Source organism: Lissotriton helveticus, chromosome 3_1, assembly GCF_964261635.1.
Source record: "Lissotriton helveticus chromosome 3_1, aLisHel1.1, whole genome shotgun sequence".
In the NCBI taxonomy this organism is placed as follows: Eukaryota; Metazoa; Chordata; class Amphibia; order Caudata; family Salamandridae; genus Lissotriton; species Lissotriton helveticus.
In genome coordinates this window covers 149,905,047-149,923,025 of record NC_136061.1, presented here as the reverse complement: position 1 = coordinate 149,923,025, position 17,979 = coordinate 149,905,047, and the positions used below count along the sequence as shown (strand labels likewise).

The 17,979-nt window shown below is 45.1% G+C and overlaps 1 protein-coding gene across 1 annotated transcript in view; it reads left to right on the top strand.

Annotated features, from left to right (window-relative positions):
- Nucleotides 1–17,979, top strand: part of LOC144822741 (uncharacterized) — a 2,085,503-nt gene that overhangs the window by 394,853 nt on the left and 1,672,671 nt on the right. The window contains exons 31-34 of the mRNA XM_078680596.1: nucleotides 6,491–6,670; nucleotides 7,117–7,326; nucleotides 9,128–9,263; nucleotides 14,144–14,287. Of these exons, the coding sequence (XP_078536722.1) occupies nucleotides 6,491–6,670; nucleotides 7,117–7,326; nucleotides 9,128–9,263; nucleotides 14,144–14,287 (670 nt within the window). The remainder of the gene's footprint in view (nucleotides 1–6,490; nucleotides 6,671–7,116; nucleotides 7,327–9,127; nucleotides 9,264–14,143; nucleotides 14,288–17,979) is intronic.

The window sequence follows — 17,979 nt, the reverse complement described above, 5'->3', positions numbered from 1 at the left end:
CAGCACCAGTGATGTAACAAATCTTGTAGGGGCCCCCCTGAAAAATACATGCTGGGGAGCCCCCCCGCTCCGAATCCAGTCCTAAGATCTCAGGCCAGGGGCTTGCCAGAGTCAGAGGGGGTCCCTGGAACTCGGGGCTTCTGGCACCGCGTGGACTGCGGGGGCCTTTGTTACACCACTGCTCAGTATCATGTAACTGCATAATAGCTCACTTTATCTCCCCGACGGCCCCAGTGCCTGTACCTCCAGTGTCAAGGTTTTTAGGTCTCGCCTATTATATCCCGTAGGGATAATAGGCGAGATTCTACTAAGCGGTTCGAAAAGTCTACCTAGCTGCGGATCGCATACAGTTCATGTGAGGCAGGCCTGTGGACGTCGCACATCGCACAACCACACCATTGCCAGCCACATCCCACACCATTTGTTTGAGCCTCGGCATCAGTCTTCAAAGGAAGACCACCCACCCCCATGCCCCGTTCTGCCCCTTACCACTGCAGTCCATAGGCATCTGCCTCGCGCTTTCTCCATTTCCGGAAACCCCCTCCCCCCTCCTTGGTGCCCCTTTGTTGTTTGCTGTCTCCCTTGCCCGAGCACCCTTTTCTCTCTCGCTTTCCCGCCGACTCTGTGGTTGCGTTCTTTCTGTGCCCTTTTAATGTTCTGCTTGCATTATTTACCATTTTTTTATTGTATTTTCCTTTAGCTACATCTGTTGCCATCTGCCCCATCCTCTTCCTCTTGCCCACTTCCCTAGCCATCTGCTACCTGCTTGCGCTGACATATGCTTCGGGGGCAGGTCACGACAGGAGTTGTGATTGTTTGCGATGTTCAAGCGGATTTGTGCACTATCAGGCGGCAACGCTTCCCCTCTCCTCCTCCCACAGCATTTGCTGCTCTGTTCGACCTCCTCCCTCCACTCCACCATGGCCACTCTGATGAACATGCTTAAAAGAGCCCGCGGTCTCGCACACCTACAGAGAGAGGCCGAGACAAGCCGCACTCCACTGTCCCTACCATCAGCCTGACTCATGTCTCTATTTAGCTCCCTAGACAGCACTTCCCGCCCCATGGTAGGTCTGTTCAGCGCTACCGTCGGCCCGGCCCGCTGTTATTTGCAAGGCATCATAGTAACTCCTGTAACTGGCCTTGGAATGATGAAAGGCGGAGTGATGCCGCACTACCAGACACCTCTATGCTCCCGCCACGGGCGCATGTGCCTACAAGCCACCGCTCACAGTCCCTACCGTCAGCCAGACTTGTGTCTCTATTTAGCGCCCTAGACCGCGCTTCCCGCACAGTGGTTGGTCTGTTAAGCGCTACCGTCGGCCCACAGTTATTTGCAAGGCATCATAGTAAGTCCTGTAACTGGCCTCGGAATGATGAAAGGCGGAGTGCTACCGCACTACAAGACACCATTATGCACACGCCACGGCCGTGTGTGCCTACAAGCCGCCCCCTACTGTCCCCACCATCAGCCGGACTCGTGTCTCTATTCCCGGCATGCTGTCCTTCGTGTTATTGACTCAGGTGCATGTATTATTAGAAGCGTTTTTCTGTAATTTCCGCCCGTTCACACTGTTTTGTAGCGCTATGCAGTGGAGCCAGCGCCAGCCCACGCACACACGGGCACTGCCGGGCGTGCACACCTCTCGGGTCCTGATTCACTTGCACACATGTGTGTCTGTGTGCTGTATGTCTCTGTGTGCCTGAATGTGTACTGTGTCTGTATTTGTGCGTTGTGTATCTGTATGTGTGTGTTATGTGTCTGTATCTGTGCGTGTGTTGTGTGTCTGTATGTGTCTCTGTAGGTGTGTGTGTTTGAAAATGCATGCAAGTGTGTCTGTGTAAACACATTGCTAGGCTGCACCAGTGCATTTTAATCGATTCAGCTGTACAATGTCTTCGAGGCATGAACAACGGCTTGTAGGCACACATGGCCATGCCGTGTTGGTGAATGGCTAGGGCGGTCTACCCTAGAGATACTAATATGCCACACAACACTGCACCGAGGAAAAAGAACAAGCAGGAAATGTGGCCAGCCTGGACCCCAGTAATAAAATTGAGCCCCCACTAGCTTCATATATAGCCAACACAATGCCAGCCTCCGGTAATACAACAGTCCAGCCTTGCTGGAAACTTGTGCTCCTTGATACCCTCCCTAAACAATGTACTCTTAATACAAAGTCCTGTTCTCCTCTTTCTCTGTACTATCTCCACTAGAAACACCTTCTATTGCTCTTCCTCTCCAGTGCCCTCCCTACAGCTCCTACTGCTGCTCTTCTTCTCCAGTGCCCTCACTACAGCTCCTACTGCTGCTCTTCCTTTCCAGTACCCTCATTACAGATCCTACTGCTGCTCTTCCTCTCCAGTGCCCTCAAAACAGCTCCCTCTGCTGCTCTTCCTCTACATTGCCCTCAAAACAGCTCCCTCTGCCGCTCTTCCTCTCCAGTGCCCTCAAAACATCTCCTACTGCCGCTCTTCCTCTCCAGTGCCCTCAAAACAGTTCCTTCCTTCTGCTGCCCTTCCTCTCCAGTGCCCTCAAAACTGCTCCTACTGCTGCTCTTCCTCTCCAGCGCCCTCAAAACAGCTCCTACTGCTGCTCTTCCTCTCCAGTGCCAAAAACAGCTCCTACTGCTGCTTTTCCTGTCCAGTGCCCTCAAAACAGCTCCCTCTCCTGCTCTTCCTCTACAGTGCCCTCAAAACAGCTCCCTCTTCACATACTCCGCACCCTCACACACTCTGCACCCTCACAGACTCTGCACCCTCACAGACTCTGCACCCTCACACTCTCCGCACCCTCACACTCTCCGCACCCTCACACTCTCCGCACCCTCACACACTCTGCACCCTCACACACTCTGCACCCTCACACACAATTACACTCTACTGAATACAACATACACTCCACACAATAGCACTCAGTGCCACATAATTATATGGTACATAATTACACTGCGCTCAACGCAACATACACTCCAAATACCACTCAGTGCCACATAATTACACACCACATAATTACACTCTACTGAATGCAACACACACTCCACACAATACCACTCAGTGCCACATATTTATATGCTACATAATTACAATGCAACATACACTCCAAACAATACCACTCAGTGCCACATAAGTACACGCCACACAATTACACTGCACTCGATGCAACATACACTCCAAATACCACTCAGTGACACATAATTACACGACACATAATTACACTGCACTCCATGCAACATACACTCCAAATACCACTCAGTGCCACATAATTATACACCACCTAATTACACTCTACCGAATGCAACATACATTCCAGACAATACCATTCAGTTCCACATAATTATATGCTACATATTTCCACTGCGCTCAACACAACATACACTCCAAATACCACTCAGTGCCACATAATTACACGCCACATAATTACACTGCACTCAATGCAACATACACTCCAAATACAGCTCAGTGCCACATAATTACACGCCACATAATTACACTGCACTCAATGCAACATACACTCCAAATACCACTCAGTGCCACATAGTTACACGCCACATAATTACACTGCACTCAATGCAACATAAACTCCAAATACCACTCAGTGCCACATATTTACACGCCACATAATTACACTCTATCTGTCTATCTATCGCATCACCACAGCATCACTCAGCATCACCACAGCATCACTCAAGGGCACCACAACATCACTATGCGCTACCACAGCATCACTCGTGGCAACCACAACATCACTCAGCGCCACCACAGCATCAATCTGTACAACAACTGGTTCAAATATGTTCTCTCAATGTTTCAAGCTTCATTACAAATGTCACAAAAAGAGGTTAATATTTCACTTCTGTTCTTGGATTTTCGTCACAATAAAATACACTGAACATAATCTTCACAAAAATTATTTACAAAAGTTTAAGCTATTGCCATTATAAATTACAATAACTTTTATTTAAGTATTAATTATTTAAAAAAAATAAAAGCAATTGTTATTTGTAATATCAAAACATCTAAGTCACGTAAATACAACACATATTGCATTACAAATGCTATAGGTGTCACATTTGCGAAAGTTAAAAGTATTGGCATTGTAAATGACAAAGCTATTAATTTCGCTATTTTCAAAACCAACACATAAATAAAAAAATAGTCATTTACAATTCCAATAGCTCAAACTTTCCTAATGCGAGACCTATTGCATTGCAAATGCTTGTTTTCTTTGCTATTGAACTTCACACATTGTCCGCAGCATTATGACCTATCGCACACACTCTGTGAAGAGGGTAACATACTCATCCACTGACACCAACATAGCCATCGCAACGATTGTGGCTCACTGATGTGTTATCTAAAAGATGGTGTCGGGAAAATGAGTACCAGCGAAACAAGCTAAACTAAACCAGCTGCTGGCCAAACAGATTAATCAAGGGCTAATTGATGTACTGAATCATGCATTTTAAAATAAATAGGCACACAATACAAACATCCGGAACAGTGCTTAGTTCGGTGAAGCCTATTTTAGTCAATGAAAATATTCTGAAGAAACATTTTTAAACTATCAGAAAAAAGAAAATATCAGACATATTCCTTTACAACTTTGGATGTGCATGAATCTTTCTATTTCTTGATTAGGCAAATGGGATAAGTCGACTCAACTACACATGTGGTACGAACACACATGGAAACGTGAGTTACCCATGACAGCACCATCGAGTCTGGTTGAATCGCCATTAAGATATCAGTGGCGGCCTACGGTGGTAGGGCAGGGGAGAGTAGGAGAGAGGGAACGAGGGAGGGGGAATAATAATTTAAAAAATTCACGCACCACTTTACTGCAGACCGCCGGCCACAGCCTCTTCTTTTTCCATCCTCCTCTCGGCAGGAAGCACACAGCCTCCCAGAATCCCCTGACCAATCACAACGCTGCTAAGGTGGTTGACAAGGGCTGGCAGGCTATGCATGTTCTCCACCCAGGCTGTAACGAACGTTATTATCATTTTATTTTTTGGATTCAGCTTGCAGTGGAAGCAGTGGGGCAACGCTCCTCTGCCTTAGTGGAGGAGCCATCGCTGTAAGATATTGAAGCACCTAACGGAAACAAGGTGGTGGGGTTCACTGTGCACGATTTTCCAATTGATTGTCTTGAATCTGGCAAAAATATCTGATGTTGACCTCTTTCAGCAGTACTTCCTAGCTCTAAATATCATTCTGAGACATTTAGGTTTCTAGTATCCCTAGTAGTAAGCCTAAGCTAGTCTCTTTCACTCATGGGACGCCTTGTTAGTAATTAAGAGACATTTCCTGTCACATTTCTTCGGTACGTGTCACCTACATTTTACGATTCATAGCGTTTTGGTTAAATCTACAACAAATCACAAACTGCCATTGTAGCTTTAAACTGTGGGGCCTCATCCTTAAAGAAGTGAATAAATATCCACAGAGAACATAAGGATTTCACGTGGGTGATGATTTACATTAATTTCAGGAATTTACAAAGCTCTTCCAGGTTAAGCCTAGAAGCCTTCCTTAGGACCCTGGAAAGGTTTCTGAACTGCATTTTTCATGCAGAATATACACTTATGTTCTTGCTTTTAAAAATATAAGTCCAAGTGCAAATGCACTTGTATAGTGTCCTGAATTTTATTCGATTTTGTTTAAAGACTAAGGTCTAAATAAACAGAGTTGTTCTCTCTCTCTCACTTGCTAAACATTTTTTTTCCTTTTTCTCAATGGGAAGAGGATTTCACCAACTGAAGTTGCCAAGAGAAATGATGACCCACACGAACTTGAATGGTCTTCCTATTTGTGTTTCAGAACAAGTTCTCTCAATGTTGTTACTCCCCGTTACCCGCAGACTATGTTTTTTCCCTGTATGCATTTGCTCCCTTTGAATGTTTCACCTTATGCCTGATGTAAAGCACTCTGATACCCTATTTGGGTCTGGATAGCGCTCTATAAAACTTTATAAATAAAATAAATAAGTGTTCCTTTATAATTCCAACCTCGAAAAAGATTTATAACTTCCTTTGACTGTATTAAATATAAGACTATTTTCGGGGTGAGAAAGCGACGGAAAGAGTTTTTTTGAATACCCAAACAGTTGTAAGTTAATAATTGTTCATAAACTTTCATGATATTCCCTCCAACACATCACTCATGTCAGGAGAGTTACTGGCAAAGAAACATCTGTCTGAGTTAATTCATTTAGGTGTAGAACCAGCTTTCCTGCTTCTGTAAGAATAACTTACATATGTGGCCATTTTACGAATGAACCCCAACATTCCTTTTGTTTGGCATCACCAGCGTAGTGTCTGCTCTTGATGCAGAGCTGAGCTGTGCGCTTCACCCATTGCATGCCTAAAATCAAAATAACAGGCTTCAACCAGTAACAATGCAATTGCTTACATTGTTATGAATTAAAGTAATGTGGATAGCTATCATTTTCCCCAGCCTGTTCATTAATATTGTTCTTCTACTTCAGGATGTTGCTAGCTCAGTCTCTGGCAGCCAACACAACAAGGCGGATACTCCCAACAAGAGTGCTCCGAGTACAAGACACAGCAGGCGAATGAGCAGGCAGCTGGAGAAAGCTTTCCACCACTCCAGAAAGGGGGGGCGTGGAAGTGCCCTCTCCTTGTATGACTCCCTGAAGTACATCGAGGTAAACTCTACACTGAATCTTTGTCCGTAGTACTGTTTGAAGCAAGTTCTAAACACTTTGCTAGTCAGTGGCGTAGCAAGGGTGGAGGCAAGTTTTGGGGGCAGCGGCCTCCCCCGCACTTATCTGAAGCCGTCGCGGGGCGGCCACTGCAGAAATCACCAGCTAACCCCAGCCCCGCTCTTACATACGTCCTCTGTGGGGCAGCTGCTGCAGGGACCTTCACGGGCGGCATACTGTCTAGCTACGCCACTGTTGCTAGTAATCATGTCTGCTTCACTGTCACACTAAGAAACTGGTCCAGATAAAGGTTCTCAGAAGGTTGGAGGCCCTGAAGGGTTGAAGAGGTCTATATTGCCACCAGAGGTTTTATTGTGGACATTATATGCACACTTATGTCTTGTACATTAGTTGATTTTCTGACTTCATATAGTTTTACCTTTCTTTAGGAACTTGGCACAGTCATGCTGCTAAAAAATACAGAGTGCATATTCGAAGAGTTGGAGAACCATCAAGTGGTCCTGGCTACCATGCAGAATTATTCCGAAACAGGTTCTTTTCTGGACGAAGTTATCAAGTGGCAGAAGAAGCTGCAGGTCATTGAGACTGCTGTTCATCAGTGGCTTCTTGTCCAGGAGAAGTGGGCTCAACTGGAAGAGGTAGGGTTTATGGGACGTCTCTTTTGTTTGTTATCACATTTCGCCTTGCACATTGTAACTTTTAGGCGTAAGCTCATCCACAAGTAATAACTTTTGAGCAGCAAATAGAAAAACCGAAGTGGAAACTTTGCGCAGTATTAAAAAGTACATTTGTTAAGCAAGGATTATTCTGACATGCTATAACAATAAACACAATATGCATGTTTCACTCAGCATTACATTTTAGTTGCCGGTTGGCTTCGAAACAGCTTCGATGGTTCCAGCTGTGATTTCTTTTCGAATAATCTAAAATTGAGTTTAACTTAAAATTCTGCGATTCCTTACAAAAATGCTTTACATAGAGCTGAACTCTAGTCAATTGGGCAATTTAGGATACTCTGCAAGATGTCAGAGATTGATTAGATCCTTACAGCCTGATTCATCATTCTCCCGTTTTGCGAGCCCCTAATAGCGATTCATAAGGAATCGCTATTAAGGACTTGCAAAACGGGATTCGTGTAGAAATTGCATAAAGAATTGCGATTCCTACACATTCCTTATTTGCGATTAGCAAATTGATAATCGCAAATAAGGAATAACTCCCCATTCATTCCTATGGGCCAAAAGGCCCATAGGAATGAATGGGGAGTATTCCTTATTTGCGATTAGCAATTAGCTAATCGCAAATAAGATAGCGATTTAAAGGGTGCCAGGGGTGTCCAAAGGACACCCTGTAGCACCCCTTAAATGCAAATTGAAACAGGTGTTGCGCACACACATGTCCAAAGGACATGTGTGTGTGCAACATGCAACTTAGAAAAATGCTTTTAAAAGCATTTTTCTAAGTTTCCGCTATTTACCACGAGGTTTGACCTCGCGGTAAATAGCGGGCCGAAATTGCGAATTCGCAATTTTTAAATGGATGATGAATTGCATTTAAGGAATCTCAAATAGAGATTCCTTAAATGTAATTGCTCGCAAAATAGCGAAATCGCTATTACCGATTTTTGCATTTGGGATGATGAATCCCAAATGCAAAAATAGCGCTCGCAAAGGGCCAGATTCTCAGAATCTGGCCCTTTGCGAGCCGATTTCGGCTTGATGAATCAGGCTGTTAATCACTGTGTGTGGAATGTCCCTTAACCCAAGCATCACCGCCAAACAACCTGTAGGTCCAACTACTTAATACCATGGAAGGTATAACAAAAGCATCTATATTTTCGTTACTATTGGCGTACGGAATAGATATTTCAAAGATGTCTCTGTGATATACACACATATTTGATGACCCTGAAGGTATGTAATGTCGGGAACATGTCATAAAATCTTTAGAAGAACTTACGAAAAAGTTATTGGACGAGTGACTAAATTGAAGATGATTGGATTATATTTTATTATTATGAATTGGCTGTAATAGAATTAGAACATGGGAAAGATAATTGGTTTCTCACAAAATGTGGAAGACATGGGTTTTACCATGTTTTACTCGTGATAGAGGAATTTTCTTTACCGTGTAAACTCTTACACTCTAATATACGCTTATTTCAGATGCAATCCTTTAGAATTGAATAGTTGGTTTTGTAACCAAGGGAATACATTCTTAGAAAGGCATGGCATTAGGGGTTGCTGTTTCTTTCTTAGCAACCCGATCAATATTGTGCTATTGGAGGACGTTTTCCTGTCTTATTTCTATGGCCAAAATTGGCAACAATTTCATTTTACATTGGCACATGCTCCCAAAAAATCAACAATTGTTGGAATGAAATGTAATTAATGTGGTGGACGGTACATTTGATTAAACTGTGTACATCTCTTTATTTAGGTCTTTTCCACCTTAGGTGTGCGAATGGCAATGCCAAAGGAGGCTGTCCTTTTTGCTGACGTCCACCACAATTTCAGCTGCTTGATGAAAGCTGCAGAGGAGAATCCTAATATCCTGCAAAACTGCACGAGAAGAGGTAAGCCTGGATGAACAGGCCTTGAGATCTCTGTTCAGATCGTCCGAACTATGAGCATTTCTGCCGATGACCCTGCAAGACAGTGATTGACACGAGCTTGTATAGAAAGAAGAACTTCATTAGTTTGTCATGCTTGGAGTTCACAGCAGGTCAGACTAATGAGTCCTGCTCAGCCTCTCTGGCACACCCTTAGTGTTTGCAGCAGTGCCTGCCCGGAATGCTTCAGACACCAGCCCTGCCACCATATTAAAGAAATATTACGAGAATCACAGGTACAATCTACCTGAGAAGCTGTAAAGGATAACACAATTTATTTATTTTTCGATTGTCTTAAAATCTTGGTTTTGTTTTTCATCATGAATTGCGTCGTCAATGAGCATTAGGTGAATGAACACTCCATTTCAGTGGAAAACACGTTTTTCTTAGAGAAATTTTAAGCCTCAAATCTATGCCTGGTCGACTATTGCCATAAATAAAGTGCCCCCTGTCATGCTACTCCGTAGAATTAAACTACCAAAGTCCCGTTCGTGTTATGTATTAGAAATTTCTCATGGACATCCCTCTTGGCATAGGCGCCAAAATGGTGAATGGCCTCTGCATGGAAGAGCTCTTCTTAACCCCTCCCATGCTCATGATGTCACAGTGGAGCTGTGCTCATGACGAGCTGAGCTCGTCATAACGGCCGCAGCCTGCCCACGCGCGGCTAATTCCCCGCCTGTGCGGGAGAATTAATGAGTGGGTGGTCTGTGCTCAGCTCGTCATGAGCACAGCTCCACTGAGTCATGAGCTGGGCCGGCCGCGGACCACCCCTACACCCCCCCCCCGCACCGTGGAGGAATTACCCCAGTTGCCAAGGTGTTAAAACCTAAACATGCACTTTTGTTAATCAAGGCAGCACTCTTATCTGCAGAGGAATTCTAGCAGCTTCTGGCTAACCCAATGAGAAGAGTCACACCGTGTGTGGAAGGGGCCCATAGAGGCAGGAGCTGGTCTGGCCTTGCCAGCTCCACCAGCTAGGTGGGAGAGGCCTGCTATCCAATTAACATATTCAACTGGCTGCCCTGATTAACCAAAGGAGCATGTACATCATTTTTAATTTTATCTGCAGGGGACTTTGGGTGTTTTCTTCTGTCACAAGTGAAGCGCCCAGAACAGAAGTGCTACATACTGTTTGGAAGGTGTTGGTGCACAATGTGAGAATTAGTTAAGAGTTGGTTTAGGGGAGCATATGAATGCATGCACGTTTTACTAACTGCAGAGAAAATGTGGCTTTCAGAAGAAGAGTGAAACTGGGAAGAGAGGTAAAACGTCCAACCTGCTGCTGCGAAGAATTTCTTCCTGCCTGCTAAAGGAAACACCAGGAGAGATTTCCAAACCTTCCAGCTTACCTCTCTGTCTACCTGGACTGGGGCTGCATACCTGCTGGGGAACTTGCCTCCTAGATCCTGGAGTTCTAGCAAGCTTAGAAGGTCTCAGCCATTTGAAATAACTAAACTTTAGGAAGAATTCCCAGTTAACTGGTGTACTATTGATGATACTTTGGAAACCTGTCTTGCTTGTGCTGAACTCTATTCTATCAACAAAATGGAGATGAGTAGATTCAGTTCAGAAGAAACAGTGCAATAACTGTAAGGTATGTCATACCAATGTGCGTAGACTTAATGGAGGGCTATTGCACAGTCACAAGCAGTGTTTCATAGCCCTAAAATGTGATCGGCCACAGTCCCCAGGTTGATACCACTAGATTCATTCTAAATCTGAAAAAGTCTTTAAGCGTAACTGCAAAACTTTGATTGGGACCAAATCTCATCCTCTGTCTAGCTGTATGCAATCACGGGTTGCCCTAATTTGGTGACTAGATCATGGCAAATGCTCCTGAAGACTTTAGGCTGGTCACTTAAAAGTAAACCGTAGCCAGCCATCCACCAAAAACTGGCAGTTGTCCCAACCACCTACCTGTCACATTACCCACCCTCTTTAGAGGCCGGGTTTAACGGTTTTCTTTATGGCAGGCCTGAAGTCGGCTTTTCCATAGGCAAATATTCTTGGTACAGCTATTACTGTTAGAAATGCCTTATACGGTAAAAAATTAACTGGCTTTCCTCCACATCTGTCATCCACACCATTGAATTTCTGTATAGGAAATGTGATAGCATGTTATGACTACAACCCCCTTCTTTGGCAGTCTGGTCTGTCTCCGGAAAATAACAGAGCAGTGACAGGTCCGTCATGCCGCCACATCAGAAACGGTGACCCGAAAGCTGCTGTTGCTATCAGTGGAAATACTAATAACTAAACTGGTCTAACACATCTACAATTAAACATCAGATTTGTTGAAAGTTTAGCAATTGTGAGGAAATGTTGTCCAGCAGGCATTTTGAAAATAGGTAGGTGTGTCAGCGGCTTGGCATGGGTTGGTGATAGATAGAGGAGAGAACGTCTTGTGTAATACCAAGATCTTGTGATGTGCATTCAGAAAGACATCCTTATCAATGTGGTGTGTGACTCATTTCTCCCAATGTCGAACGAGGAAATCCACTCCCCTCTAGCACAAGCGCTAGCTGCAACAGACTAAATAATTGACATATACTCTAGCCATTTAAGTGACATGAAGCATAATTCTTGAAATAGTTGTAGGACATTCCATCCAACACCTGTTCAGTCCTTTTAAACGTGTGGTGTACCTAGAGTGGTATTCTTTCACGCTGAACACAGAAAGAATCCAGAGAGGAGACTCAGACCCCATCCCATAATTTTGCTCCTTGGAGTAATAGATGATTCTGTGCACACTTAGGCATCAGTACCCAAAAAGTGGACATGGTGTGGGCTAGACAGAACTTTAATAATATATTCTTTAACTCCGAACTTGTGAAAAATATTGTTATATTATTAATACTCTATGCAGTGACACTCACTCATGTTATGTACGTCAGAAAGATGGAAGACCGAGTTAGCAGATCTATGTGTTTGACCATGTTACATATCAGTTAATGTAAAGTTCCCCAGTGCAAATCCATTAACTAACCTATCTTACAGAGGTTCAAAGTTGATACCTGCAGTTTACAAATCACTCTCTGTGACAGGTGTATTAACCCACTTTTCTTTGTAACTGGGGTGGGAACCTCCCCTGCACACACATATAGCACTCACCTTAATCTGCCAACTATCGTCCCAACGATGACTACAGAAGGGATGGCTTAAGGCTGACATGGGAAGACACCAAGATATCCAGAATGCCTAGCTTCCACCAGTGTAAGCAGGTTGAGGACATTTCTCAAATTTTGTTCAATCTTCCATCGAGATTTGTGCACTTTCCAAGATTGGATAACCAGTCTGAGCTGTTCTTAGAATGTGTGGTCCCTGCAAATCATCGACCAAGAGATTTGTCCAGGACTAGCTGCAGCACAGGAAAGAAGTGAGCTGCATGCAATCATTTGTGAGATGGTGCTGTCAAGGAAAATAATAGCCTGGCTTGGGTGTTTTTGGACTTGGATTTTGGCCAGTCTACAGTTTTTATGGAAACTCATAGAAGCAGCACAATTGTTTCACTCATTAGAGGCTGGAGTTGTTTACTCTAATGAAACGGGATTTCTGAGTTGGGCTCTAATTGCACCGGCATGATTTTCACCAGATTTTACTTGGTGCAAATTATGAGGGCAAACTGCCTGAAATTCTAGTTTGGGCATCTTGAATTGCGGGGAACTTTTGCAATAGCAAATGATCCCCCAGCCAGAAAATAACACACCCGGGGTCCTTCCTTCACACTGTCTGGAGCTTCGGTCATTGCATCTCTTCTGGTCGGCCGTGCTTTCTTGCATGGGGTGGGTTCTGGCATGGGATATCCCGGCGGACCCTAGACTAATGCTTTTACACGGTACAGAAGGAATTGGGGGGAACAGGTATAAAAGACACCTTTTGTTCTTGGGTCGCACATTGGCCAAGCGCGACATGGCACAGCATTGGAAGGATACGTCCCCGCCCTGTATAGCTAACTGGAAAAAGGTCATGGATAGGTGCATGTCGGCGGAGGTTGCAGTGTTTCAGGGGAAGGGCTGTCCACAGAAGCATGGGAAGATCTGGACACGGTGGGCCAAGTACAGGGGAATTGACTTGTCCTTAATGGTGCAGCCAGTCACAAGAGACCCTATTGAATGGCTGGTGGTGAATGATTTGCCAGTTTAAAGTGTTCATATAATGTCTTTCAAGTATGTATGGTGCACGTTCGGGGGTGGGTGGTGTGGTGTTTTCATTGGTCTGATGTTCCACAGACCCCAGGGGTGGGTGATTTATAGTACCTAGGGAGTTTACAGTATACATTTCAAATGTACTTTGCTTGCTGGGGTTGGCCCATCTGGTACTATGAAAAATCAATCAAATCTGTTGTTAAAAAAATAAAAATAAAATAACACACCCGCTATATCTGTAGTTACTCAGTGCACAAACTGAACCGAAAATTGCATGAGACTTAAAATGAGGGCATACTGAATAATTTTACTAATATGTAAGTCACAGAGCAAATGTGCTAACTACACTACCTGAACGCTGTCATTGTTGCTGAGCAGTGTTTCAGTTCTGATCTTTACGACTAAGGGCCGTGGGTAGTACCAGCTCAGATCTGAAGCTAAACAAAGGGTACATGCTTTTAAAGACTCTTGCTAATCTGTAGGGTGGGAGGGTTATTGTAACCAAGAAGGAGGTGGCACATGAGTGCCTCGCCAGAGGTATGAAGCACTATCTAAATTTTGCAATACGATGCTCTCCCCAGCCAATCTTTTCACATGATCCCTAATCCAGATTGTATTTGGTGGTGCTCAGAACCCTAGCTCTGTCAGAACGAAAATGGCTGCCCTCTAATGTACTAATGTCCCAATGTGTTCCAGGTCTGCAAAGCTCACTGGAGCAGATGAACCACAAGCTGGAACGGTGCCAGCATGCAGTGCAGCTCAACTTGGAACAGCGACGGCTGGCCTTCCCCAGATTTTATTTCCTGTCCATAGAGGATACTCTGAATATTGTCTGCTTTGGTAAAGTATACACATTTTACTGGTTGTTCATTACAACTTACTAGAATATTACAGTAGTTCTTAAATGTCATTTAGAGTTGGTAATAGTTTGTTTAGTCCTTGCATATATTTTTTGTCTTTGTTTAACACATGTTGTGCCATGTTAAACCTCTCTCTTCTATACTTTAAATTGGAGGCTTCTAAATCCCCAACATTAACCTCCACTGGTGGCTTCAGTGAAACTGATGTTTTCAGTTTGGAACATAATATATGACTGAGGGATCATTGCAGGCAATTCAGTTCAAGCCACACCAGCAGGTTTTTCTTCCTAAAAGAAGTTACTTCTTCACCATGTCCACCAGCTCTTCTACTTTCGTTGATCACAGTTCGGATACCTGTGTGGATTGTTTACTGGGCACTGTTTCCCAAGTACTGTAACTAAGGAAGGCTGCGTTTGGCTCCTCCACCCAGAAGGCTCAGAATCCTGACATTCATCCTCTGCTTGTTTGCAAGCTAGATTTAGTTATGTTAGTTTCTTGTATAGCTCCCTATATCACTCCCGAGAGAGTATCCATGCTCTGGGGCAGATCCCCAGTGTTCCGTAGTACACAAATATGGTCCATCACAAGGTCTGGCTAAAAAGCCATGCCTTGAGTAATTTTCTTAACATGTCTACTTTTTTGCTGTAACTGATGTTAATGGAAATGTACTCCAGTACCAGGGGGACAGGAATGTAAAAGAACGCCCACCACTCCTAGCTGTGTCAATTCAATGAGAGGTGGCCAAATCAAGATCATCAGATCTAAGTGGCCAACAGGGTTGACAAAAACTATCCTGAGTGCCAGTGGAGGAGGATCAGTAAAGGCATAGAAGCAGTGTTTGGGGGTAGGCAGACAAACCTAGCTGGCTGCCGAATTCTGGAGGATTTGAAGACGTGACAGCAATGATTCATTAATGCCACATAACGTGCATCCCCATTGTCCAAAAGACTGGTGCCAAGCGCCTGAATAATGGTCTTCCTGCATTGCGAGGGGCCAACTAAACATGATCTTCAGCATGGGTAAGATACCAAAGCAAGAACCACATACAGCACCAATCTGAGTTTTCATACTGAGGAATTCATCCAAAAGAATTCCAAGATGTTTTTGCTAATTTTTAGGAGAAGTGGGGAAGACCGAGTTTGTGAGGCCACCAATCGCCTGACCAAATCTTATTGGCCTTGCCTAACACGACAATCTTGGTCTTGCCTCTGTTTAATTTGAGGCATTTCTGTTTAATCCGAGTAGTGGTAACTGATCTCAAGCATTCGCATAATCTGACTCCGGTGGATTTGTGGCTGATTTTCTAGCTATGACATTGACAGACCGATAAGGCAACACATTGACAAAATAAAATCAAACAAAGCAAGTAGCCCAGAACTCTAAGGATCTCATAGAAAACCGATTAACTATAAATGAAATACCCCTAACCACCAAAAATACCTTATTAAAAGCAAATTGGTATGACAACTTATCCAAAACTATCTACGCAGATGAAAGGCCTTTGTAACATAAATATAGTTTGCTACGTGGCTATCTTTAAAGATATGCACTTTTGCTTCCTGATTGCATCAAATGTTTGCAGGAATGAACCCTGAGATTGAATCTTTCAAAATATTGTGGTGGGTGATAACATGTACAAAACTGCAACCAATATATACCCCCTAACATGTTGGTTGAGCCCTCATGTGCATTGACTGCTTCTATATTGATCCACAACTGACTGAGCCTTGCCAGAATTTCATGATATCCACCTCAGTAAGACATACATCCAATTAATCTCCAACGTTCCACAGAAATCTCCACCCTCAATTCAAGGAATATAGGGGCATATTAGCAAGAACCTCAGCATGGAGCGGACTCTCCTTCAATTCCCTTCTTCTCTCGGGTAGCATGCGGGGCTCCCACCAGCACACGAGGCCCCTCCCACCTCCAAGTTCACTCAGACCTGACTTCTGGCAGCTACGTCTTCCCGGATTGGTCCGCGGCACATGAACGCGCCCCGGCCCACAAACAGGCAGCTTACCTGATTTCTTGGTCGCCCCTCATGTTGCGGCGGTTCTCGTGACAACAAAAATGTGGGATCGGCTCCTGCTCCACCCTCCTGCAGCACGGGTGAATCACCACGCCAGTGTTGCCTCGGAATAATGTGCGGCCCAGCGCTTTGGGGCCCCAAAAGTTCCCGAGAGGCTCCTCACGCCACCGGTTGCCCAAGCAGCATCCAGCCGAACTACAACAGCAGGACCAAGCAGCGTTCTCCCCAAGGCAAAGGGGGCTCAATCCACTCCTGGCAGAGTGGTGAATCTAGCAAGAACCCTACGATGGGTCCAAGGGCACACCGGGCAAAGTTGGGCCCAGGCAGGCCAGCTCACAGGGCCCTCCGGCCGAGGGGCAGTCCCTCGTGGCGGTTCCTCCTGGGGCCCAGCAGGTACAACCAAGCTCCCAAAAGAGCACACTGACATGGGGTCTCAGCCCCAATATTTATACTACGTGTGTCTTTGTTCTGCCCTGGCACAGGGCTAGGACAACCAGTCCCAACTGGTTCTGGGGGGTACTGAAGCACTTTGTTTACAGTGCTCTCACCCTCCTTTGTCGGGTGTGGCTCTGTCCTGAGAGACACCACAGGGAGGGCGGAGCCAGCATTGAACAAGGGAGGCACAGGCCTATTCAGGGTCAGGGGCTACTCCTCCCACTACTCCAAATGCAGATCTGCCCATTCAGCCTAGCGGTGACTCACCCAACCTCTCTGGAGCCACACACCTCACCAGCCTCTGTCACTCCAGAGCCAGACATGCAAAACATATCAGGCTTGCAATGCCACATAGCACACAGAAATGCCAACTTCTAAAAGTGATACAGAAAAGGGGGTGGTGATGAACAGAGTGTCTGAATTAAGCAGACCACTCTTACCCAGTCCAAAGATCAGGGCTTGATCCATCACCGTTATTTATCTCACTGCCCCATCCCAGCTCAGAACCTGGCTATATGCAAATTAGTCTGTCCCTGGCCCAGTGCATCATGGGAACAGGGCAGACCAAACTACCAAGCCAATTCTTCACCAGAAAGGAGACAAGCTACCGGGGACCGGTTTCTGGCATTTCAGCCTCTTCGGCCCGGCTTGCTTGAATCCTGATGGAGCAGTGAGAAAGGGACTCATGTCTGAGTATACCCTGCCACACCTATAGTGGCCAAAAACGATACAGAAAAGGGGGTGGTGATGAACAGAGTGTCTGAATTAAGCAGACCACTCTTACCCAGTCCAAAGATCAGGGCTTGATCCATCACCGTTATTTATCTCACTGCCCCATCCCAGCTCAGAACCTGGCTATATGCAAATTAGTCTGTCCCTGGCCCAGTGCATCATGGGAACAGGGCAGACCAAACTACCAAGCCAATTCTTCACCAGAAAGGAGACAAGCTACCGGGGACCGGTTTCTGGCATTTCAGCCTCTTCGGCCCGGCTTGCTTGAATCCTGATGGAGCAGTGAGAAAGGGACTCATGTCTGAGTATACCCTGCCACACCTATAGTGGCCAAAAACGATACAGAAAAGGGGGTGGTGATGAACAGAGTGTCTGAATTAAGCAGACCACTCTTACCCAGTCCAAAGATCAGGGCTTGATCCATCACCGTTATTTATCTCACTGCCCCATCCCAGCTCAGAACCTGGCTATAT